Source organism: Hipposideros armiger, unplaced genomic scaffold (genome assembly GCF_001890085.2).
Source record: "Hipposideros armiger isolate ML-2016 unplaced genomic scaffold, ASM189008v1 scaffold_16, whole genome shotgun sequence".
In the NCBI taxonomy this organism is placed as follows: domain Eukaryota; kingdom Metazoa; phylum Chordata; class Mammalia; order Chiroptera; family Hipposideridae; genus Hipposideros; species Hipposideros armiger.
Window position 1 is genome coordinate 639,942 of NW_017731366.1, and position 26,628 is coordinate 666,569.

Sequence of the window (26,628 nt, forward strand, 5' to 3'; positions counted from 1 at the left end):
AAAAAAAAAAAAGAATGTGAGAAAGTAAAAACTGGAATAGCATGATGAGACACTAAGCAGCTGACACAAATGAGTGTCTTTGCCTAGGATGTTTACATCTGAAAGTATTAGATACTATTACCATGTTTCTATTCTATTTCCTGATTCCTTTGTATTATGATGAAATGTTTTTTCTGTTAAATCAGAATAACTTTTCTATTTTCTCCTCTTTCTTTGAATGAAATCACTGATATATGCGTAGTAGAGAAGGCAGTGGACACATTTTTGATTTTCCAACACACAGTGATATTCACTTATGCATGCATACACAGAGCCCCCACCAAATGTGTCACCTCATACAGGAATGACCACGGGCAAACTGAGCCTGGATGGTGTGATTTAACAATAGATGTTGCTTGGCTTCTCAAAGCCTCTGAAGATCACTTTAAAAAATTTGCCTCCACCTCCCCAAACCCTACATGTCAAGAAAAAAACCTGAGATTGCTTTAAACTGGTCTGAGGGATACACAAGATCCAAATCTACTCTCGCTCTGCATTAGTGGCATTTGTAATATGATTTCTAAGTACTTCTTCAAATATGATATATTTTGTCACAATCACCCTGTGAGATCTTAGCCCAACTTTATAGATGAAGAAACAGAGGCTCTAAGACATTGATTTGCTAACGATTACACCAGTACTAAGCTAGAGGAAAGGCCTGGAATTAGGTCCTCTAACTCCCAATCCTGTAGTGATTCCACTGTCTCATGCTGCTGAGTTTACTGATACATTAATTGTGCGCCAAAGCATTTGGCCCTCAAGGCCATGTACAAGTGTCCCTCTGCAGATTAGTAGTTGCTCAACAACAGTGCAAACGAGAGGAAAATTATTCTTGAAGAAGGAAGACTGAGTAGTGGTAAGTCACAGCCGATGTTCAATCCCACCTTGGTGTCCACTTGGGCCCCTTCATTACACAGACCACATCTCTCCTCTCTTCACAAACCCACACTCATCAATTGCCCAGCGTTTAAACCAATGTCCTCCCCTAAAGAATTTCACTGAAAACTTGAGCCACTTTCACTATTCCTTTACTCCACATCCCTTTAGCTTAACTTTAATAGCTTGTAGATATCACAGAGTGTACTTATTCCCAAATCACTCAGGAATTTTTCTCCAGAAGCCATACCTGTGTGACTCCCGAGCTAGACCTTAAGCAAGCTCTTTGTGTTCTACACCTCAGATTCGTCCCTACCTCTTCAATAGCCTTCCCTCTATCCTCCAACTTCCTAGTGTATCACTATGCATTCAACAAATGCCTAATGAGTGAATGAGAACCTGCATTGGTGTGGTGTAGGCAGCTTGATCCGTAATTAGGAGGTTGGAGTCCCAGCTCTAGACCTAAGTAACTGTGCTATCATTAAGTCTGTGGGTCTCGGTTTTCTCATCATAAAATGGCTATGGGGGCAGGAAATAGGTGGAATATATGAGTTCTATGAACTCTGAGATGCTGTACATATTTAAATATTATTTTGATTGGGCTGATCATAGCCTTACTTTACTCCATTAGGGATGAGAGAGGAGAATAATGAGAATTCCAAAGACAAGACAAATACAGAAATCAAATAACTAACCACCCAGCAGACAGAGGAAAGCCAATGTGTCTGGGAAATAAATAAAGCAAAGAAGAATCGGGGAGAGTAGCGATGTCCTAGGCAAGACTAGAATGTGGATCCTCCCCTGAGAGGGGGGCAAAAGGGTTAGAGGGTGGGATGTAAATGGGGACAGCTTAAAACTAGAAAAATTACATTAGTGTTAGGCATATGTAGCATAATGTTTGTTTTTGTTTTTTTTTAATTTGCTTTTCTGTTTGCTATTCAAGTTTGAAATCAAATGTTAAGAATGTCAGCATTGAGACTGCTTAGATCAGGAGGAAGACAGTAAGATGTATACTAAAAACTTCCTTGTGGCAATAAAAACAGAAGTTCCTGGTATTAAAATAGGGATTACTACTACCAATATTTCACCATTAGAAACCTATTTTCCTGTACTTTTTCCTCCATTTTTCTTTTTTTTTTTTTTGGAGAGGGTGTGACAATTTCAATCAGGATATTTCTCCTAAGTTTAATTTGATTAAAGATTTTAATAATTCCAAGTAACATTGTACTAGTTTCATTGAAATTGGGTTTTAGATCACGTAATAGATAAAAATGGTATAATAAGGTGGTCTGTTCATGCCTTCGATAATAAGTTCTGTTTCCTAGGATGAGCTTATGGCAAGCAGTGAACCGAGTGTCCAATGTGGTACGGGCACTTGGATTCATCTGAGGAGCTAAAGGAAAAGAAAATGAAGTTTAGCTTAAAACTTTAAGGAAAAAAAAAAAGGCACCTCTTTAGAAAAAAAAAAATCTCTGATATTAAAAATAATACTTGAAGCAAATAACAGTTTTTGGATTTTCGGATATAAAAGTTTTCAGCTGGTATCCAAAATTGAAGTGACACATTAAAAGATTAAATCAATAAAAAGACATGATTGACAAAAGGCCAGAAAAATTCCGTTTAAAAAAGAGCAAAAAGGGCCGGCCGAGTGGCTCAGCTGGTTAAGAGCTCGCTCAAGAGTTTGAGCTCTGAGCAACAGCGGTTCGAGTCCAGCCCGAGCTGAGCAGCCGCTGAGCTGCCAACAGGTAGCAGGATGGCTCAGCTAAAACAAAACAAAACAAAACAAAACAAAAAAGAGCAAAAATTTAAAAGGGATTAATATGTAAGAGGCATTTTTAGGAGTCTCCTGATGAAATTCTTGATACTAAAACTACAGAGAAGAAACATTAACTCATGCGATATAACGGGATCCAGTTTGCCCTTTATCTTCTACCTCGAAAAAGGGCCTATGTTTAACCAAAGCCTATAAAGACATTTCTGCAAGGAGAAAAAATTGTGTGAATGTGTGTGAATTAAAGACAAACATACCTGCTTCATCATAGGATACAGTCAATTTTTCTAGCATTTCTCGGTCAATTGACAGAATCTGCTGTTCAAGGATGGTCTGGTAAGACAACACACTATTTTCTTTGTCTTTTTCGTAGTCCTGAAGATGCTGTTTAAGGGCCTCTGGGAGTCGAGATTTTACATATTCAGCTGCAGTCTGCAAATAAAACAGGTAAAGAACCTCATTAGTATTTCTCACCTTAGGCTTTTCACTTCACCGCAGGTGCTGCAGTGAGAACTCAAAGCACTGTGGAACCAACCCTATAGACAAACATATCCTTGTCATTGTCATTTTTAGTCTCCACTGGATCAAGTAATGTGGATCTTCAAATATGCAGAATCACAGACCTCTGAGAGTTTTCCACCTGGTTTAAAGGTATAAAAGCTGATGGAGTTGGTTTGTCATTCATGGAGCTAGTACTCAGAGTTCCAAGTACTATTCCACTAAACTCTGAAGGCCCCGTGATAGTACGTAATTTTACTGGATATAATTATGACTTGCCCTTGTCTGAAATGCAGAAGCTAGTCACTCATCTCAGTGAGCCTACCTATGCTATGGCATCCATATCTCTACTTTGTTTTCTTGTTCTCTGCTCATTAATGCTTATGCAGAACTCCTGCGAAGTGAATAGAAAGGAGAGGCCTCTGCTAAGGCTGATAATGGAATAATAGGATAAACGGAAAATGAAAAAAAATCTAAGATAATGATATCCCTTAACCAGAAAAAAGAATTGTTTGCCACTTTAAATGTCTTTCTTGGCCATATATGTATGTATGTATGTATGTATGTATGTATGTATGTATGTATGTATGTATATATAAACTCTTTAACTTTTAATTTTTCTATACTCTTTTTATCCCTTCCAGATGAGAATCACAGTTAAAGCTAAACAGAATTTTAAGGGCTAAATTAAGTGATACAGTTTCATGTATGAATCAGGGAAATTGAACTTCTTAAATCATAACAAGAGTTTGGCATCTCCTTGCAGGGCAGTCCTGCATCATATGCATAGGGTCTGAAGTTGATAAAATAAATGAAGGCATACATATGTATTGTTTAAAATTATACTCACAACCACTAGAAACTGAAACTGAAATAAATGAAACTGTTAAAAAGAATTATCTCAGACAAGAAAAGAAATAAAAGTTATTCATATTGGAAAGGAAGAAGTAAAACTGTCCCTAAGCTATACATAGAGAATCCCAAAGATTCTACCAAACAACCAGTAGAACTGATAAATAAATTCAGTAAAGTAGCAGCATACAAAATTAATATTCACTAATTGGTTGCATTTTTATACACCAATTAACAAACCATCAGAAAGAGAAATTAAGAAAACAATCCCATTTACAATTGCACCCAAAAAAAGCCTAGAAATAAATTTAACCAAGGAGATAAAAGACCTGTACTTGGAAAATTATAAGACACTGAAGAAAAAAACTGAAGAAGATGCAAATACGTGGAAGTATATACCATGATCATGAATAAAAAGAATTAACATCATTAAAACATCCATATAACCCAAATGCAATCCCTATCAAAATACCAATGGCATTTTTCACAGAACTAGAACAATTAATCCCAAAATTTATATGGAACCATAAAAGACCTCGAATAGCCACAGCAATCTTGAGAAAGAAGTTGGAAGTATCGCCATACTTGATATCAAACTACACAAGGCTATAGTTATCAAAACAGAATGGTACTGGCATAAAAACAGACATATAGATCAATGGAACAGAAAAGAGAGCCTAGGAATAAATCCATGCCTACATGGTCATTTAATCTATGACAAAGGAGGCAAGAATATACAATAGGTAAAGACAGTCTATTCAATAAATGGTGTTGGTAAAATAGAACAGACACATGCAAAAAACAAAAGAAAAAAAGAAAGAAAAGAAAAAGAAACTGGACAACCTTCTTACTCCATCTACAAGAATACACTCAAAATGAATTAAAGATTTAAATGTAAGACCAGAAACCGTAAAGCTCCTAGAAGAACATATAAGCAGTAAACTCTCTGACATTTATTGCTCTTAGTAGTATTTTTTCTGATATGCCTCTTTGGGCAAGGAAAACAAACAAACAAAATAAACAAATAGGACTATATTAAACTAAAAAGGTTTTGTATAGCAAAGGAAACCATCAACAAAATGAAAAGACAAGTTAATCAATGGGAGAAGATATTCACCAATGTTCTATCTGATAAGGGGTTAATATCCAAAATTTATAAAGAACTCTATACAACTCAATGCCAGTAAAAACGAACAATCCAATTAAAAAATGGGCAGATGACCTGAATAGACATTTCTCCAAAGAGGACATACACATGGCCAAATAGACATATAAAAAGATGCTCAACATCACTAATTGTCAGAGAAATGCAAATTAAATCCACAATGAGATATCACCTCATATCTGTCAGAATGGCTATCATAAATAAATAAAAAAACAAGTGTTGGCGAGAGTCTGGCAAAAAGGAGAACCTTCATGTACTATTGGTGGGATTGCAAACTGGTGCAACCACTATGGACAACAATTTGGAGGTTCCTCAAAAATTAAAAATAGAACTACCTTATGACCCAGCAATTGCTCTTCTGGATATTTATCCAAAGATATCCGAAACACTAATTTGAAAAAATATATGCATCCTTGTGTTCCCTAGGGCACTATTTACAATAGCCAAGATATGGAAGCAACCTAAGTGCCCACCAATAGATGACTGGATAAAGAAGATGTGGTACATATGTACAGTGGAATATTACTCAGCCATTAAAAAATTAAACCTTACCATTTGTGACAACATGGATAGACCTAGAGGGTATTATGCTAAGTGAAATAAGTCAGACAGAGGAAGTCAAATACCATATGATCTCACTTATATGTGGAATTTAAGAACAAAATAAACAACAACAACGAAACAGAAACAGACTCATAGATACAGAGAACAAACTGATGGTTGCCAGATAGGAGGGGGGTTGGGGCATTGGGTGAAAAAGAGGAAGGGATTAAGAAGTACAAATTGGTAGTTACAAAACAGTCATTGTAAGATACAGCATAGGGAATATAGTCAATAATCTTGTAATAACTATGAATAGCGCCAGGTGGGTACTAAAATAATTGGGGGGAGTCACTTCATAAATTATATAAATGTCTAACTATGTATACTATGCTGTACACCTGAAACTAATATAAAATAATACTGAATGTCAACTGTAATTGAAAAAAATAAAGAATGGTGTATAATCCATAATAAAGTGAAATATAATCCATAAAAAGTTCAGTAAAATATATGTGCTTATATTAAATTTGCAAAATCCAGCAGACTATATGGTGGCAAAGATGGTGAAACAACTGGAAGTCTCATACATCCCTGGTGGAAATATAAAAATGGACAATCACTTAGGAAAACTCTTTGGCAATTTGTTTGAAAGTTAAATATACACCCACCTACCCTATTAATCAAAAGAAAGAGATTATTATAAACAACCTAATACCCATTTATCTATCCATAGGATACAGGTTGAATGAATCAAGTTATGTGGAAAAAATGGAGAACTGCATAGCCATTAACAAAATGTATGTATATGTATATATGTGATTTGAACAAGGATGAGAACATCCTTGTAGTGGCTTTCATAATAGCCAAAAACTTGGAAACAATACAAATATCCATCAACAGAAGAACAGACAGAAAAACTGGCATATTCGTAAAATGCAATACTACACAGCAATAAAAAGGATAAATTATTAATACATGCAGCAACATGGATAACTCTCACAAATAACATGTTGCACAAAAGAAGCCAGATACAAAATATAACACATTGCATTTGTATGAAGTTTAAGAACAGTGGGAACTAAGCAATGGTGATAAAATAGCTTATAGTTAATTCTGGGGGAGGGAGGTGTGGAATTTGAGTAGAAATGGGCATAAGAGATCTTTCTACATTGATGAAAATGTTTTATTTCTTGATTGAGATATGGATTACAGGGGTGTATACACTTATCAAAAATGAGCAAACTGAACACTTTAGATCTGTGCATTTTACTGTATATAAAATTATGCCTTAATAAATAAATTTAAATATGCAAAACATATACGAATAAAACAATATAAAGCTAAAAAAAGTTGTCTCTGGGGTATGGGCCTAGGATAAGGCAAAGGCATATCTACATAGTTCAATTTTTTTAATTCCTGTAATTTTTTAAAAGTTATCTTTAAAATATGTTTTTTGTAACCTTCATAGTTTTCCTTTTAAATCTTTGCACAATTTAGGATGAAAAGAAACTTTCCAGAACAATGACAACTGACTTCCCAGGAGGAGTTCACTGGAAAGTGGTGCGGAAAGTTGTATTTCAGTGTTTAGAACAGCCAAACATAGCACACAACACTTTTTATTTCCAGGTTTATATTTATATCCCCTAAGTCAGCTGCTGATGAAGTGACAACTTTAAAATACCACCAAACATTGTTGAGCTTATCTGTCAACCACCTAGTACAGAACAAATAAAATTATGTCATAAAATGTAAATGGACTCAGCACACAGCACAACATATTTAATTCTAGAGTTTAATAACAATTTTCTCCCGACACTGAAAAATGAAGAGACACAGTGCAGAATAACTATTTTTAAACTCATATTACCTTGCTATTCTGTAACATCTGTTTTTAATTTTTTTCCTTGGAAATATCTATGAGATACAGGAAATAATTCTATGATGCACATTTTACAAATACTGGCACACTCTATATTACTGAAAGCATACCACACATTTCCTTCCAATTGTGTCCACTGATCTACTTTTCTAAAATCATGACATAGGTCTTTAAAACAGGACCTATATTTTTTACTCTATTGGAGTTATATTTTGGCATTTTATTTCTAAAACTTCATGTATAGAGTTCTTTCCATTGGGAAAGATTCTTAAGAGAAACAGAAAGAAACAATTCTAGCAAAATACTACATTGTCAAGATATTTTAAAAAATCACCTGTATACTGAGGAGGTACTCTAAATGTATTCAAATGGCAGTTAAAACCTTATGTTCAAACAAGAATCATGCTTAAAACCAGGCTGTCATACAAATACCATACGATCTCACTTATGTGTGGAATCTTTAAAAAACAAAACAAAACAAAAAAAACAAAAAAACCTAAAAAAAAAAAAAACTGAACTCATGATATGGAGAACACATTAGTGGTTGCCAGAGGTGGGGAGGGTGGAGGAAATGGGTGAAGGTGATAGAAAGGTACAAACTTCCAGTTATAAAATAAATAAGTACTGAAGATATAATGTATAGCATGGTGACTATAGTTGATAATACTGTATCATATAGTTAACAGTTGCTAAGAGAGTAGATCTTAGAAATTCTCATCACACACACAAAAATTATAACTATGTGTGGTAAGACATGTTAACTAGATTTATTGTGGTGATCATTTCGCAGTATATACAAATATCAGATTATGTTGTACACTTGAAACTAATATGTCAATTATATCTCAGCCAAAAAAAACAGGCTATCATATTAACTGAGATTAGAATTATTGCATAAGTAATATATAATACAAAGAGCTCTTTACATTTTAAAATTTCACTGGAATTTTTAAATGAAGTGAAAAACAAAATTAAAATATAGGATTACTTATTTATTCTTTAATCAATGATAAATGCTACTGGACATTTAATTCTTAAATGTTATATTCTTATAACCTAACTATTCCAGAAATATTAATATCGTTACCATTATCAGTATCTTGCATTTGTGTGATACTTTATACTTTCTGAGCAATTCATGCTGTTCTCATTCTGTATCTTCATAATAACTTTGAGTGAAAGCAGACATTATTGGTTTGGGCCAATCCTGTACATCCTTCAAAGCTTGGCTCAAATGCTATAAACCCTATATATGCTTGTGACATAAGACACAGAAAGTGCCCAATGCAACTTCTTACAGAAATTGCATACATTTATATTATCCGTGCCAACTTCAGTCTGAAAGACAGTAAAAGACTAGACTAAGCCCTGTAAAAAGTACTCAGTGGATGAAAAGAATACCAGAAAAGCAGCAGAATGACTAAGGATCTACATTCTGGGAACCTAGTAGGTAGAATGCTGACGCTGGTCATTATGCTACAAAAACTATTTACTTTACAGTGGTCTGTTCTTTAAGAAATAACCAGTGTATATGAAAGAATTTGGCAGGTTGGAGTGCAAAGTGTAATTTAAAAGCTACTAAATGCTTCACAATTCATCTTAAAAAGAAAACCTGTCAACCATCCAATTCCAATTTATTGAGTGTCTGCTGAGTAAAGCACATTAGACTCGACACTGTTGGGAGAACAAACCTCTGCCACAAAGGAACCTGCAATTTTAATGTGCAAACAAAACACACACATGAAATATGGGGGAAGAAAAAAATTTTACAAAGCAATACAGTAACACACAGGAATCTTGAGATGAATTCACATATTTATAAAATACATTAGCTATGTGAAGTGCTGACCAGCCTCTAAGGAGAGAAATTAGGAAGATGGGACAAGAAAAAGAATCAGGAAATCATTCTAGTGGAGTTCAAAGATCAGTTGTAAGGTAAGAAGCACTTACTGGAGGAAAGAAACACAATGTAGAAAATAGTGAATGTGAGTTCACCGGAAGCAATAGTAAGAAATGAAATTGATAACAGTAAGGAAGTTTCACCTGATAGTAGTTAGTAACAGGAAATAACTGAAGCATCTTAACAAATGAAATAAATTATCAAATCTTGTTTGAGGAAGAATGTGCCTGGAGCTGAGTTTAAAACACACTGAAATAAAAGGAGATTAAAGCAAGAAGACCCATAAAAAGTCTGAAGGAAAGGAAAACTGGCCTTTTACACTGTGATTGGACTGTAAATCAGACAATTCTTTGGACAGAAAATGAAAAAGGTGATGAAAACTTTAAAATAGTTTACACCTTTTACCCAGCAATTGTCTTTCTGGGAATTTATTTTAAGAAAAAGTTAAAGATGAGCATAAAAGACATATGTGCAAACATATTTATCAAAGTATTACTCATGATAATAAAAATTTGTCTGGAAACTGGTTGATTAAATTATGGGATGTCCATGCAGTGGAAAACAATGCAGCTATTAAAAATCATGTTATGGTATGCCAACTATAATTTTAAAATAAATTTTAAAAAATTCATCAGGAAAAAAAATCATGTTACAAAACAGTACTAAATTATGTGGGAAAATGTTCATAATGAAACACAGATTACAAAATAGTTTGTATACTATATATATGATAAAAAATGGCTGAATTATATTAATATGTATCATTAGTTAGAGTAGTAAGAGTTTGGATGATATTAATTTTTTCTCTATGCAATTTTCTGCATATTCCAAATTTTCTAAAATAAAAATAACAGAAAAGTAATTGACCACTTTCTGTGTGCCAGGCACGGTGCTTAACACTTTACATGTACTGGCTTATTTAATGTTCACAACAACCCTCTCGGTGTTTACAGATGAGGAAACAGACTCACAGAGATTAAAACAACTTATCATTGGCTATCCAGTGAGTACTGGAGCAGGAAATACCAAACGCTTTTGAACTACAAAAGAAAAAATAAATAAATGTTTAAAAAGAAGGTGGTTCCTTTGTAAAGCAAAGCAACCCCAGACTATGATCAAGTCCTTGAGAAGAGAACAGGGGAGCGTGAGAGCAAAGACTGGTGACAGATGGGAAAGAAACATATGTAACATGGCTTCAATGTTGTAAAACTGGAAGCTAAAGATGATGGAGAATAATGGGGAAACTGAGTAAAGTGAAACATAACATATTAAATGTGCTTTTGAACATTTAACTGCAAGCCTGAAACTACCCACTTCGTATTTTATGGACTATCCATTACCTCCTTCAAAAAATAACCACCAACCTTGAGGAAAAGGTATTAGACTTATTTTATAGAACTGCAAAGAAAAATACCAGACTAATTATTTTGGTTATAAGTTCCAAAGAGCAAAAGCTATTTTCAAGAAAATATACTTGGTGATATTAAATTAAACTCTAATAGGGCTGGCATTAGAGAAAGATCACGAGTAAATTAGACCTATGTTCAAATCACTTTCAGTATGTATTTTTCTCTGGGAATTTGCAAAGGTCAAGTTATTGTTCATTTTCAACTTTAATAGACGTAAAATAAAAACAGGCTTCTGATGTCCTTAATTATGAAAATACGCCTTACAACTTTTATTTAATACTTCATATTTCATATTAGTGGGAGTTTTTTTATTTTTATCCCCTCCTTTTTAATCTAATATTCTATTTTATTACCAATTCTAAGACAGTCTATAGTATGCAATTTTATATTTTAAATTTTTCAGGTATGGCATTCAAAAGACAGCAAGCTCTCGTGGGCCGGCCGAGTGGCGCGGTGGTTAAGAGCTGGCTTGGGATGCCAGAGGGCCCCGGTTCGGATCCCACATATGAGGGCCAGTGACACTGCCCTCCACAGCTAAGATGCTGAACAACAGCTCAACCTGGAGCTGGGCTGCCGTGAGTCGCCGGCGACGGCATAGGCTGCAGCCCCTGTGGCAGTGGGTTGCCATGGGCTACCGTGTGTAGCCAGCAGCCAGAGTGAGCGGCCGTCCAGAAGCCGGCGACTGATCTGCCTCGCCCGGGAAGAGCGCAATGATGGTGCCAACTTGGGCCAGTGAAGCAACGTCCTCCACAACTAGACTGAAGAACAAAAGGACAGCAACTTGTCTGTTCCCCTTCCCCCAATTCCCCAGCACTGTTCCCATCCCCCCAATTCACCAATAAAAATCTTTAAAAAAAAAGACAGCAAGCTCTCCCTATACTATTTTTTTTCTTTTTTTTTCTTTACTTTTTTTCTTCTTTTTTTGTTTCCCTATACTATAAATTCTTACTTAGAAGATATTTTGAAAACTAAGCATTGAAGTTTATCATTAAGTTTCTAATGATTTGTGTTATAAATGTTGGTTCTGTTGTAAATAGCCCATTTCAAAGCAACTTTGAAAAACCAACAGATGACATTCTAAGATTACAAAATCTGGGAAATGCATCTTAAGAAGAAATACCCACTTTTGCCTCAAGCATGGTCTGCCAAGTGTACTTTGCCAAGATTTGTTTTAAAAGGTTTCCAGAATTTTAATATTTTCCAAATTCTATGATTCTATAAATTGCCCTTCCCCCTTTGTTTTATGTAATGTGTGCATAGGCATATGTGTACACACACACATACACACACACACACACACACACACACACACACACACACACTTGTAATTTGGCAGGGAGAAAGCCTCAAGCTCCACTGAAACGAATGGGACAAATAACGGATGGCGGTGCCTTTTGGGGTTTTTTGCTGTTTTTTACACCACGTAGCTGCCTATTGGAACACAATGCAACTGCTTCCTGCATGAGTGCTGACTGTGAAAGGTCGCAGGCTTCTAATACTAGATCAAAAGGAGACGAAAGCAAAGGGGCTGATCCTTGACCCATGTGAAAGGTAAAGTTAACACTAATCTCACACACAATACGGTGCTAGATATGGCTGGGAGGGCATCTGAACAGCGACCCTCTGGGTGAGAAGCAGGCTTTGGCACTGAGGTGGGCATACAAGAGAGGTAAGGTGGGAAATCAATTCTGCATATACTGAGTAGGAAAAGAGCTGAATTATGGGAAATGGTAATACAGGCATGGCTGCTAGGTATTCATGAGTTAAAGGAGAGTTCATAAAGGAAGGAGATCCCTCAAAATTCATGCCACAGGAGGACAAAGGAAAGAAGGAAGTAATATCTTAGGGCATACAAGGGTTTCCCTGCCCTTGTAGGGAAGTGAATGTGCAGGTGCCGATTTGGCAGCAGTCAGGACACAGCCCACATGTTCATTTACTTAGGTCCACCTTGGAATCCATCCATCTCATGGTAACATATCATTAAGACAACTGCTCTTTGACTCCAGGCACTTTAAAACAAAGTCGGTGAGAGCCCACCAGGAGGAGGACATAAGGCAAGGGAGTTGTTCCTCTCACGCCTGCCAAGATGCTATTTCTTGCCACTTCTAACATGAAGGAGTTATTGAAATAAGAAAAGCATCTATGAAAGGACCATCTTGCATTCCTGAATTCCTAATTCTGCCCCATGAAGGCAAATTTGATTCCTTCAAGAGAGATGGCATCAGGAAAAACTGAGGCATATAAATAAAATCAATGTTTATTGTGGAGATTGGAGATGGCGCTAGTGAACTGAAGCTGTGGATGTGCACATGTAGGTCAGCCATGTGGCAAAACGGCCACCACAGAGGGCATGAGTGAGACACTTGAAACCATATAACTACTTAATACAAAGACTGAAGTTTTTATTTCATTTAAACATGAAGGCGATAACTGTCAAGTTATAGGTTATTCAGGACAATTCCTCTGGAATTTCTTAAGTGACAAACCTTTAACAACTTTATCATCCATATTTAATCAGAGGCCATTTTCACATATGCCATAGTATGAAAACATAACTCAAACTCCATTTCCTAAATGATGGCTTCCCTGACTGCAAAAAGGTTGTTTTTTATATATAAAAACTTAAATCACCTCCCTTTTCTAGATCTCCACTCTTTAATCGCAGTAAGGTATCAAATACTATTTAGCCACATGGTCCATTTTCCTAATCTTATTAGCTTGGTCAAATCTACATTCAAACTTTAAGGGATTTTAAAAAATGTGTCTATTTATAGTCTGAAGAAAAGTTAAGATTACGTCTCTACTATGTGATGATTAGTGAATTCTTTGCCCCTCAGGTACATTCACATTACAGAGAGTCAGGGGAAACAGGCTACACTAGTTTTGTGGTCCTTCATTTATTTATTTATTTTTTTAGAGCACACACATATCTAAGATCTCCTGAGAGATGGCAACATAAAAACAGCCTACCAGCAGACTTTTTCATAAATCTGTTAAGAAAAGGAGCAGCATTCAGCCAAAGCAGTCTTGTTAAATTCTTGATAGGTGAGTTCCTATTTTTCAGCAGTTACTGAAAGAAGAAACTGTTTCCCATTCTGTACACCTGATATCTATAGAAGAAAAATGCAAGGTAACATTTGTTTACAAGGCGAAAAATGTTTCTTTCCTATTTCAAAACAAATTATGATTAGTTATTGATAAAATTCCCTTCCATTTCTGAATCTTGAGCTACAAAACATGAGAAAAGATTAACTTCTATGGGTGCTATCCAAATGTGTTCTAGAAAGTTCCATGCAGAATGCTAACTGGAAATGTCCTTAGGAATTCAGAAAGCCAGTGGGTAGGACCAACTATTATAAATGAATTATAAAACACTAATGAGTTATTAATCAAAAAGGACTGTGTAGCTATGACAATAAAGCAGTCCCTGTGGAAGGAGTCAAAACACAGTCGGACAAAATGTTCCTTGGGGGGCAGCTGGGCCAGAGAGCTGCTCTTGGGCCTCACTTGACTCCTGCCTCACAGCTACAAAATTCAGGGGTTGGACTTGATCAGTGTTGCTCAAGGGTGGTACTTCAGCCAACTGCTCTTGAAGCACATGAGATGGGAAGGAGATGTCTTCTTAAAGATACAGAATATTTGTTCCATTTCATTTTTAATAAACTGAGACATTTCAAGTGTGATGCTAGAATCTGCTTTTTAAACTTGTCTATATTTTAACAAGCTCACTAAAGGGTGAAACACACCAGTTTCTATCCCTTAGAGTTCTGATGTTATAAGGTCTCAGCATGTGTATTTTTACAAAGCTATACAATGAATGCTGATGTGCATCCAAAGTAGTACCAGACCCTCCACAGTAACAGCCCCTCTGCATCCCCCAGGACTCAGTCTGGAAAGTAAATGTTTTTAATTCTTGTAAAAACCTTGACTGTATGCAGTGACATTCCCACATGGCCTGTCTACCCTAACTGCCACAGGCTCATTTTTTTTTTAATCGTATAAAATTGCCAATCTGCTCAGTCTCTGAAAGGCTGAGCCCTCCCAAGCAAGCTAACTGACCTTGATTTCGTCTGATGCCAGGAGCACCTGGAACTCTTTTTCCAACAGCTTGTGGGCAATGAAGCAAGTCAGCAAACTGTGTGAAACAGGCCCCAAAATGACCTGTGGCAAAGCACCTTGAAAACACAGTCATTTCCTCTCAACTGAGCCCGGGCATGGTCAGAACATTGACCTGACCTCAGCAGGGGAACACCAGTGGAATTTTGAAGGCTGGAGAGCTGTAGCAACATGGAGCAGAAAGAAAAGCAAATCAGCATCACCAGCAGTGTCGTGTAACTTTGCGTACAGAATTTGAAAGGGTGTCTTATTTTAGCAAGAGGAAAATGGGATACCTAATTGCGTGGAAAAGCTATAATTTTGGCAGTGAATGCACCTGCCTGTGTAAATATAAAATGACACATTTTAAAATTTGAATGGGCAAATAGTTCATGGACCTTACAGAGAAAAATACATCCTTTCCAATCCTGTTTCAACTCCAAAAGGCAACAGCCGGGTGAACAGGCATATAGTCATGGCCCAGAACTATATCCTTTCCATTGATGTTTGAGTCTCCACTCTGTGCCAGGCACTGGGCTAGCTGCTAGGAATACAGGTGGGGAAAAGTAGGCATGTCTGTGCCCTTACGGCGTGTTTGGTTTAGTGGGGAGACACAATTACCTAATAACCACTTAAATGTATAAATATAAGAAGTGCTCTAAGGAAATGAACAAGGTTCTTTGAAGGGCTATAACAAAAGAATCTAAACAGCCTGATGGGGGGAAGGGAGGCCCCGCCCCGAGAGACAGATGCTTGAGCTAAAATCTAAAAAATGATCAGGAGGTTCACGGGTAAAGGGAGAAGGAGGAAGGAGAAAGAAGAGGTCAATACAAGCAATAAAGAGCGCCTCTTTTATTGACATGAATTTTCAAAGCTGTGGATAAGTGAGAGCCATGAGTTAATAGAAGTTGCAATTTATAGGAGGGAAGGCTTCAGGATGGACTTGTTCTCTGAGGTCTTAAGTACCAGCCACTGGGTCTGTTGAGAAGCATAAGGAAGGGAGTGTGTGCATTACACTTACCCAAATAAAATCAATAACAACTTTCTGCTGCGGTGGGGCACGGGGGAGGGGGGTTCTTTTTATGAAAATAGGTTTATTATAAAGAATCTGAGTTAAGAACAGTGTTGTCTCCCAACAAGTCTTGACTGCCCAGTCAATGTCTCGTGTATTTCTGTTCTCTTTCCCACCAGTCCTCACACCGTTGCCTGTCTTTGTTTTGGGTCGGTGACTGGTAGAGCCTCAGCGCTCCTTCCGCGGTACTCTCAAGTGTTGAATTTACACCAAATTTTGGCCTTTTTGCCATAACATATGTACAGTTATAACACATCTGTGTTATCCTAAGCTCTTCATTTTATTTTTAAGTCAGAATAGATATTTGTCTATGAAGGGAATTGTGCTAAAATAGTGTCAACTGATCAGCATCAACTAGCTTGGAATCATTTGTCCCAATTTGTAAAAATTCAGGCCTACAAGTCAGAAGAATAAAACTAAAATGAGTTTTTCTCTTTTCAGAAATGTGCAGAGGTCCCCTCAGTGGGGTAAGGAAGAAGTCCAATGGTGTCCCCACACCAAATCCCATGCCATTATTGTCTCCTGCATGGGTACACGGTCCTATTCCATGCAGAAAGGGCCCCACAAATAGAAGAATGAGAAAAAGGACTCAGTAGCATAGTGTAGCTGCTGGGAGAGCAGCTCTCCCACTGGGAGAGACTAAATTCAGAAAGTATGAAATCTGGGTGATTGAGAGGACAGTCACCTCTCCAGGGGTTTTCCCATCTACCTGAGAGGAGGGCTGGAGAAATCATAAGTAATATAATTTACCCTTCTAGCTGGGCTGGCCCAGGTCTTTAGCAGGTATATACTATTTAACCGCTATTACTTATTGAGTACATCTGTGTGCCAGGTACTATGCTTGGTACTTTATATAAATTACTTCATTTAATCCTCATAACAACTCTAACAGGTAGGTATGATTATCAATGCTTTGCAGATGCACCTCTGCACACCTCTTATAGTCCTTTGCTCTTCAACAAAATCTATAGTTTCATAAATATTTTGTGTAGGCAAGTTTTAGGAATTGGGGCTAAGAAAAATAAGATAGTAAAATGGAGATGAAGCCAAGGGATAAAGTTGAGACACAAATATATTCATGCCTTAAGATTCTTTTTATTTGTTAGAGATGAATAAAAAACTGACTGAGCTCTCTAGCACCCAAAGCAAAGAAATAAAGAGAACCATCTGCACAGGTCACAGTGTTCTTAAAATAAATCAGAGGAAGGATCGAAACAATGCTTATTGCAGACATTACTCATTAGCAAAAGACTTATTTGCCATTGAGCCCACACCCACCCTGAGAACCCTTCTGAATGCAGAATTCCAACCAGCCACCAATCACTCAAAGTTAGCATACAAGATGAAACCTGTTTATGAAACTTGGTCTAAATCCAGGGTGGCAAGCTATGGCCCCCAAACCTGTTTTTGTAAATAAAATTTTATTGGAACACAGCTCCACCCGATTGTTTACATATTGTCTATGGCTGCTTCTAAACTTCAGTGGCAGGGTTGAGCAGATGAGACATAGTACTCTGACATACAAACCTTAAAATATTTACTGTATGGCTCTTTACAAAAACCGTTTGCCAAACCCTATAGTTGAATGGCTGATCTAAAGCAAAATCAGTGTGTGTGTGTGTGTGTGTGTGTGTGTGTGTGTGTGTGTGTGTGTATTATTGATATTGTTTAGCTCACATTTATTATGTATTTGCCTTCATGCATTGCACATTGTGTTAGGTTCCAGATGTACAAAAATAAGTTGTACAGAGTTGTCACCTTGAAATAGCTCACAACCTAGCTACAGAAATGACTGAAGCGATAATCACAAAACAATCTGATCAGTTCTCAAACATAAATACATACAATTTATTATGTAAGCCCAAACAAAGTCATTTAAAAATTCTAACGTCCCAGAGAGATTTCTTAAACTTTCTATTGCTTTCCATTTACCATCCAACCTAAAAAGTCAGAGGGAACCTTGGATATTGTAGCCCTATAGTAATCCTCAGAGTAAATGGGTGGGTAAAAATGCAGCCAGACATTTTTATAAAGAGTGGCTGCTTTATCTAATGTAACATTAAGATTGAAAACGTCAGTAGGCATTCTAAAAACAATGGGCAACTGGCAATGCCCCATAAAAAACTAACTTAAGCAACTTTGGATTCTCAAAACAGTCATTTGTTAGGAACCACAGAATCACGAGAAAAGTGTAAGGTTCCAAAGAGATATGTAAAGTTTGAATTAGGATTCATAGGAGATTGGCACGGACATAATAAATTCATAATTGTACTAATCCACAGCTGCTTCAACCTTAGAAAATAATGAATTGCTTAGTGAGAGCTGGTGTTTCTGAAATGGCACGCAAAACCCATCTGCTATGGAGCAGTGTCCTATCTTTATGTCCTATACCCAGACAGTCCATATCCAAGGGCGATCCCCCTAAAGATTTATAGTTGCAACAAGCAATTTCCAAATATCACAAATTAATATGGAAATCGTCAGACTAGAAAAAGGACAAACTATGCCATCCACAATACTCAATTATTCATTTCCTTTTATTCCCCAAGATGGTACCTATGATTCTTCTTCAAAACATACTGTGCTGATGTAAGTGCCCTAGGCTAAAGAAGTCATTAAACAAACCAACATGACTTATGAGACACACTCAACAAGCCAAGCTTTCCTTTCTTAACACAAATCATATACCCCCATTCAGACAACTAATAGTAAATTTAATTACTATTAATTAAATAGTAATAGAATTAAGAAGACAGGTGTGGCTGGCCATTTTTGCTTCGAATAGCTATTTATAAATTAAATGAGTTGCCAGCTCTGCTTGAAATCTTTCCTTCAAGAGCTGTACAAAACAAGATTTTACATACAACACATTTCAATAGAATACTAAAGGTATTATTCCCAAGAACTAGGTAAATTCTCAGGGTCCTTTCCAGTTCTTTGGTTAAATAGAAAGCTAAGTTTGGATATATATGTGTGCGTCCTGTGTAATTTTTCAAATGGAAGTTCTATAAATGATAGCTCAATTTCGTAATACCTCATTTAACAAGTGCCATAAGGGAATGAAGAGTTCCACGTAAGTGAATGTCCCATTTAACTCAACTTCACTAGTTTAAATGATGAAGAATTATTTTAACCTCTTTTAATAGAAATGTTTCTAAAGTGAAACACACTTCCACGCTTTTCATAGAGAATGCACAGAAGAAAATCCAGCAATTTTTTTTTTTTGGATGAATTAAGGCCACCTTCAGAACATACAGGGAGGGTGGTAACATACATGTCTCCTGCATATGAAGTTGGTTCCCACACCAAATTGCCCTGATTGCTGTGAAAAGCTCTAGGTCCTCCCTCCATAAGCAGATAATCCTGCTTCTAAACGGCTACTTTATGCACCATTATCTAGCCTAAAGACTTGGAAAATGTTTAACCTTCTTAATGGAGAAAGGGGCCCCGGCTTTGTGATTGTCACTTTCCCATTAGTCCTTTTTTTGTTTACTTTCTGGTCCATTACAGTGCTCCAGATCATCAAAAAGGGGGAAAAAAAGTCTAACCTTCAGATAAGTGGAGTGTAAGAAGTCAGAAAAGTAAATATTGAAGGTATATCTACATTTTTTTATTAGAAATCATAAAGAATTTCCCTTTAGATTCATATACTCAAAAAAATCCATCAAAGTGGCATAACTAAAACTTTATATCCATGATATTTTTATAATGCACATGGATGGGTCAACAAACATAAGGAACTCTTACAAAAATATAAATGGAATTGGTACAATTTGCCCTTTGCAAATTTATATAGCTTTATATTCTTATGTAAATATTTATTTGGGGGCCAAAATTCAAAGTATGTCTTTCATCTCTGGTTCTTTAGCACTTTGTACAATATCAGGCATTAGGCAGATGCTCAATAAATGCTTAGCAAATGAATGAATCAAAAGACTTAGTGTCACAGAAACATTTTAAAAATTCAATATCCAAATTTTAAATAATCAGTTTACCTTAAATCACTTAGGTTACTACACTATATTTTTCTCTATTTTATAAGAAAAAATATCACATGCAAGCTAGGAAGTTAGAGTTGTATACACAAGACGGGCCGTTTGCTCTAGGATGTCTGCCACTGGTTTTCACTAGTCTCTGTATAAGCTAAAGCAATTAGAAAAGCAATTGGGGTCTGGAAAGTTCCTAAAGTTATAAGGTTTAAATATTTTTACATGCTTGTTTATAAAAATGTTTCCAGTTTTACTCTATCACATACTGGAGCAGGTCAATAATATTTAGTTACATACATCTTATTAGCCAAATTAATGTTTTCAAACCTTACTCATGATTGACCAAATTCTTATAATATTAAGAAACCAAGTGTACAAGAACAATTACCAGGGAGTTTTTCCTGACTATGCTTCTGGAAACTACCATGAAGCAGTGGAAACTTCCATATTAATGGACAGCAATCATCTTAACTTCCATGTGGTTTTGGTTAAACATGCGACTGTAGTTACCCTTTTCTCCACCAGATGGCATTCATGACTCAAGAGAAAGGCCTACCTCCCATGCTCTTCAAAAGGGAACAATAAACACTGTTAAGGGATGGTTGTCCTCTTGTCTATGAGACGAGCAAATGTCAACATTCAGTTATGAAAAGCAGATGGTTGCCTGTACTGGGTTACAAAGCAAGCCTAGTAATTCATTCAACTATTCACTCTTTCAACATTTATTGACTGTTAACAATGCTCCTAGCATTATGCTGACTACATACATAGAGCAAAAAGAAAGAGTCCTTACCCTCAAAGAGCTTATGATTTAAGGAAGCAGATGAGCAGTAAAGACACAACTACAAAACTCTCTAATTGAGAAGCTTGGGAAACATTATGTCAGAAGGGATATATGAGCTGAGTCTGAGGGATGTAAGGGATAAGCAGAACAATGGGCTGGGTGGCAACCCCAAGCAGAGAGCACAGCCCACACAAAGACAAGAGGCATGAAAAAGCCTGGTATGCTTGAAGCTAAAACCAGGTTTCAGAACTGGGGTGGAGAGTGTGTATGTGTGTTTCAAGGAGAAGGGAAAGGTGGAGGAAATGGCAGAAGATGAAGAACTAACGGCAGGCTGTTATCATGTATGCACACTTGGGAATTTTAATTCTACAATAATAAATAACAATAGTTAATATGTATTGAAACGTTTCTATATGCTGAACGCTAGGCTAAGCATACAAATGCAATTATCTTATTTACTCCTCATTATAACTCAAAAAATCTGTACTATTTTTAGTCCCACTTTTCAGCTAAGGCCCAAAAAGGTTAGTTAACTTGCCAAGCTTAGGAAATGGTAGGGCTAGGATTTCAACCCAAGTCAATATCTGACTCTAAGACCACATTATTAAATCCATCGCTTGTAAAGAATCTTCTTGTAGAGTCTACAGTACAAACAAATCCCCAAACGTGTTTTAAACAAACAAACAGACAAAATGGACTGCCAGGTTTGTGATTTAAAACAGAAAGTGGGGCAGCAGTGTGTAGCACATACTGAGCGCTGATACGGGAAAAGTCTGGCAGAAGCGAGATCTGAAGTAGATATATGAAGTTCATCATATTAAATAAGATGGAAACAGATAAATTATTTTCAAACACACCTGCCTCTGGGGGCCTTAAACTGACTTTATCATATTGAAATTAAAAAGCTTTTTTAAAAAAAGAATTTCCAGGCTGCAGAGTCATTTATGCTTTGGGCCCCCATAAACTAAATATTCCCCAAAGAAATTTCAAGGTACGAGTGAGTCAAGTTTCCGTTCTTTTTTCAGCTTTACTGAGGTATAATTGACGTAAAATTTTAAGACATGTAAAGTGTACATCACGGTTATTTGATGTATGTATACAACATAAAAGAATTCCCCCATCTAGCTAATTAACACATCCATCACCTCATATTTATCTTTTTTTGGGGTGGGGGGAATATTCAAGTTCACCCTCTTAGCAAATTTCAATTATACAATTTAATTGTTCTTTAAGCAGGCAATAATCATGGAAGGGATGACTTAAAATGACCTCTTTGGTAATTACTTTTCTAATGTAGGTGGTGGAAGAAGAAATATAACTCTTATGGAGCTATTTCATGGACTTGTGCATTGAATGTGATGGATTGAAGTTTGAGAATGCATGGAGAAATGGAGTTATTGTTCTCTCTATGACTTTAAAAGAATAGTTGGACCGATTTACAGACATTATTTTAAAAAATACATTTCTCATCGAATTCCCAGAACTCATTCTAAACAATAAGTTGGAGCTGGGCCATTAACAGGTCTGTCCTTGGGGTCCCACTATGGACCCACGGTAATAACAGTCTCTCCTCACCACCTTAAAAAACTTTAGATGTGGGTGAGGCATGCTTTTCATGGGCAGTTCATTCTGTTCCACAGGAAACTGTGGGACAATAAAGTTTTCCGTTGTTTTCATTTCTTCTGGAAGGAATGCTAAACAAGAGTAGGAAACCTGGGTTCTAGGTCACACAGCAATGGGCCAACCCTGTGGCTGTGTGCAGTTGAACAAAGTCCTTAGCCTCTCTGACTTTCAGTCTCCTCATAAGCAAGACAGGGAAGAGGGCTGAAGGGAAAATACTGGGTTGGAGGATCTTCCAAATCCCTTTCTGCCTTAAATTTTATTCTATGAATTTTTAAAATGTATTTATCTTTTGCTTGGGTTTTTTTCCCCTTTATCAAACCATCCTACTTTGGAGGTGCTACTGAGTAATGTAAGGCAGAATACAAAGAATCTGTAAAACCTATATAACCTGGAAAGCGTGAGAATTAACTATGATTCGATAGACTAACAGCAGAGGAAGTAATGGCTGACAGTTTCCTAAGATCCGTTTTGCAAATTTTCTGTTTTGCAGGCATCATATTAAGTAGTAACCTCTCAAAGTTAAATTGTATAAGCCTAACCAATAGAAAGCATATTGATGACCCAGATGGTTTAAAAGATGCTCATATTTTCATGTATCATTGGAATAGAAGTTTCTCCAAATCCCTTATGTGAGCTTCTGTGACTTAGCAGCCATCAGCTGGCAGTAAGAGGCCATTACTGAATTAACAGAACCAGCTAAGAAATCGAATGCCTTCAAATTCCTGCTGTTCCATTAGCAACAATGAACTAATCCAGTTATTAAATAACAGCAATTATCTTGCTGAGTCTTAACTAAGGCGGCAAAAAGGAGAACTAGTGGGACCGATTTTCAACATTACAAGTGTGTGGTGTTAATAAGTAGTCATGACAGAAGAATGAAGCAGAAAAAATACTTGTAAAATTTTAAAACACACCTTAGCACTCTTGATGTCAGTCTTTTAAAAAAGATTGAAATATCATCAAACTTAAACCATGCACTCTTAATTTTATGTAGATCTGTACCTGCAAAAACTAATATTGAACAATAATTTAAATATTGAAATACACACACTTAGAAGGTATCCTGAACTTGTGGTAATACTTTCTACCATACAATGACTCTTTATGCTAATTCATCACACTTTTGAACATAAAACATTTGTGACCTAGGTGAATATAAAATTTTAAAAACAGTAAAAAGTGTTAAAATGCTTTAACCAGGCAACAGGCATTATATCCCTGTTGTGTCAAAGATTTTTCCCTTATGTGGTTTTGCATTCTTTTATTGTTAAATGAAATGGGTGATAAATGAGAAGAGTTTTAATTCAGAGACAGCTATGAAATGAATTTAAATTATTTTACTAGCTCTTGGGAAACACATTAAAATTTATTCAGAGTTTACTTTCCATTTAATTCTGTAAGACTATGTAAATACGTGCAGATTTAATTATTTCAAACAAAGCATACGAGGTACTACTAGAGGTAAAAAATGAACTGAAATATTTTGGTGAATATAATGGAAATGTTCACAAGTGCTAACATGTATTGAGCATTTACTATGTGGGCCAGGCACTGAGCCAAGAACCATATGTGTATTATTGCAATGAAAGTAAACTAAAACTGAGAGGAAAAAAAATCCACTTGGCCAGCACAAAAATTATACTAGATTGGTTTTCTCAAGTGAAATTCATTCCCCTTCAGAGTTACTTCAGAGTTATTCTATCAAACACTGCATAATTATTAATATATATGGGGCCCCACCTATGTGAAATGATGGAAAATAATTTTTGAGGGAAGAATTAAATATTACTTTATTATCACTCTGCTTAGCAGAAGTTACTAAAAGTAGTTATGCAAGTCCTATGCATCAATTTAACTGGGAAATTATAAATTAAACCAGGATTCCATTTTTTTCAGTTTAAGAAAATGATTTAAAAGGTCATGTTCAATAAAATAATTATGGTAATAAATGAATTAAACTCTCCTTAAAAGGAAATATAATAATAATAAGCAGCAGTTATTAAGTCCATTTAAGAAACATAAATCTCGGGGCTGGCTGAGTGGTTCAGCTGGTTAAGAGTTGGTTTGGGACCTGAGCTCTGAGCAGCAGGGCCGCCGGTTCGGTTCCCACATGGGCCAGTGACGCTGCGCCCCCTACAGATAAGATGGTGAACAACAGCTCGACCTGGAGCTGGGCTGCCATGAGCCGCTGTGAGCGGCCGTCCAATGGCCGGCGACCGACTGCCTCACCCGGGAAGAGCGCAATGATCATAATACCAACATGGGCCAGTGAAGCGACATCCTCCACAACTAGACTGAAGAACCAAAGAACAGCAACTTGTATGTTCCCTTTCCCCGATTCCCCAACACTGTTCCCCTCTCCCAATTCCCCAATAAAATCTTTTTTAAAAAAAGAAAGAAACATAAATCTCACAACTATTTCCATTGCTTCAGATTGTAGGGTGTTTTGCATTATACTGTTTCTGCATTAGTTAACTCGTACAATTACACAAGCCAAAATACCTAGTATGTTAAAAAAACAATTTTGTTGATGCTGAAACCATATTTCAAAATATAAGACAAAACACACCCTTGGGGAACACTAAACATCTGAGACGTTTACAACTGTTTAAGAGAAGGTGCTGCCTAAGTTCTTTATTACTGTTAGATTGATACTCAGGATTGAATTGAGCCATTAAAATAATGTCAAGACATTAAATTAAAAATTCTCCCCCAAGTCCCCACACATGACAGTTGTTATAGATAAGAGAAACAAACAGACAAAACACGTAGGTCAAGGATCCTTTCAAATCCCTAATACAAATTTGAGTCTTGGGTTACTTCTAAGTCTTGGGAATGTTCCTTCTGCAGGACCTTGCCTGCAGCCAGACGCAGGCCTGGGGGAGCAGTGACGGTGGAGGACACATCAGCTGGCACCTCCAGCTTACTAGGCTGTCAAAATGTTTTTCTGATCTTTCTACAGTACAATAAATCATGAACCATTAAAAGGGAAACTGACTTGTTTAGGAGACTTAGCACAAGGACCTGATGACATTTTCCAGCAGTGGAGAAGCTAGTAATTAAATATCAAGGAGTTAATAACCTGGATGACTCAATGAGCTTTGATTTGGTGCAATTAGAACTCCTTCACTGGGGCTCATTCTCTCAGGCCCCTGAGGTGCACAGCTCCAGGCCCCAGGACAGTCCGCTGGGAAAAAACAAACAGGGGTGCGGCAGCATCCACTATTTATGCAATGCGACTTGAGTATTGCCTGAGCATGTGCTGTCTTCACATTTTCCAATGCCTCTGCTGCAGTGCAGCATTTCTGGCCCGGCAAACTGGAACTGATGGAAGGGAGATTCAGAGCAGGAGAAAACTCGAAGCCCATTTGCTGGCTTTGAAGATGGAGGAGCTGCACACAAGGACCAGAGCAGAGCAAGTGGCCTCTGGGAGTTGAAAACAACCCCCGGCCAATAGCCAGCAAGGAAACAGGGTCTTCAGTCCTATGACCACATGGAACTGAATTCTACCAACAATCTGAATGACTTAGGAAGCAGATTCTTCCCCAGACAAGACGCCAGCCAGCCAAAACTTTCACTTTGACCCTGTGCAGAGAACCCATTCCAGCCCACCTGGCTCTGACCTACAGAAGTGGGAGCTAATAAATGGGTGTTGTATTGCGTTCCTTAAAAACAAAACAAAACAAAACAAAAAAACTGTAACTGATGGATCACTACTCCTTTGACTACATAAAACCAAACACACCAAAGAGGCGTTTATGTACGTGTACAGATGTCTGCACCTCCCAACAGAAAGGTTACCCTGGCTGTTGCAAATTACACAGTTCTTTAAAAATGAAGCTGGAGTAGAGATTAGATTAATAGATCAGAATCTAAACTACAACACATCCTGCAGGATGAGCGAATTCAATGGTTGCCAATGTAAAGTTCACCAGAGTCATTATTTATAATTAAAAGGAGTTGAATAGTCCTTGCAGAACTACACATTCTCATGGCTTTAAAGGAAAAAAAACCTGTATATAAATTCTCTTGTCCACCTCAAACAATGATAGCTGAGAAAGCCTCTCCCAGGGCTTTTTCCGGCCACCAAGGAATCCAGGCACCAGGCATGAAACAGCAGAGGTGGCCAGTCC

The 26,628-nt window shown here is 36.8% G+C and overlaps 1 protein-coding gene across 3 annotated transcripts in view; it reads right to left on the reverse strand.

Moving 5' to 3' along the window:
* PPM1L (protein phosphatase, Mg2+/Mn2+ dependent 1L) overlaps positions 1 to 26,628 on the reverse strand; it is a 290,360-nt gene that overhangs the window by 93,818 nt on the left and 169,914 nt on the right. For all 3 annotated transcript variants that reach the window (XM_019626870.1, XM_019626877.1, XM_019626883.1), the window contains exon 2: positions 2,944 to 3,118. In XM_019626870.1, the coding sequence (XP_019482415.1) occupies positions 2,944 to 3,118 (175 nt within the window). The remainder of the gene's footprint in view (positions 1 to 2,943; positions 3,119 to 26,628) is intronic.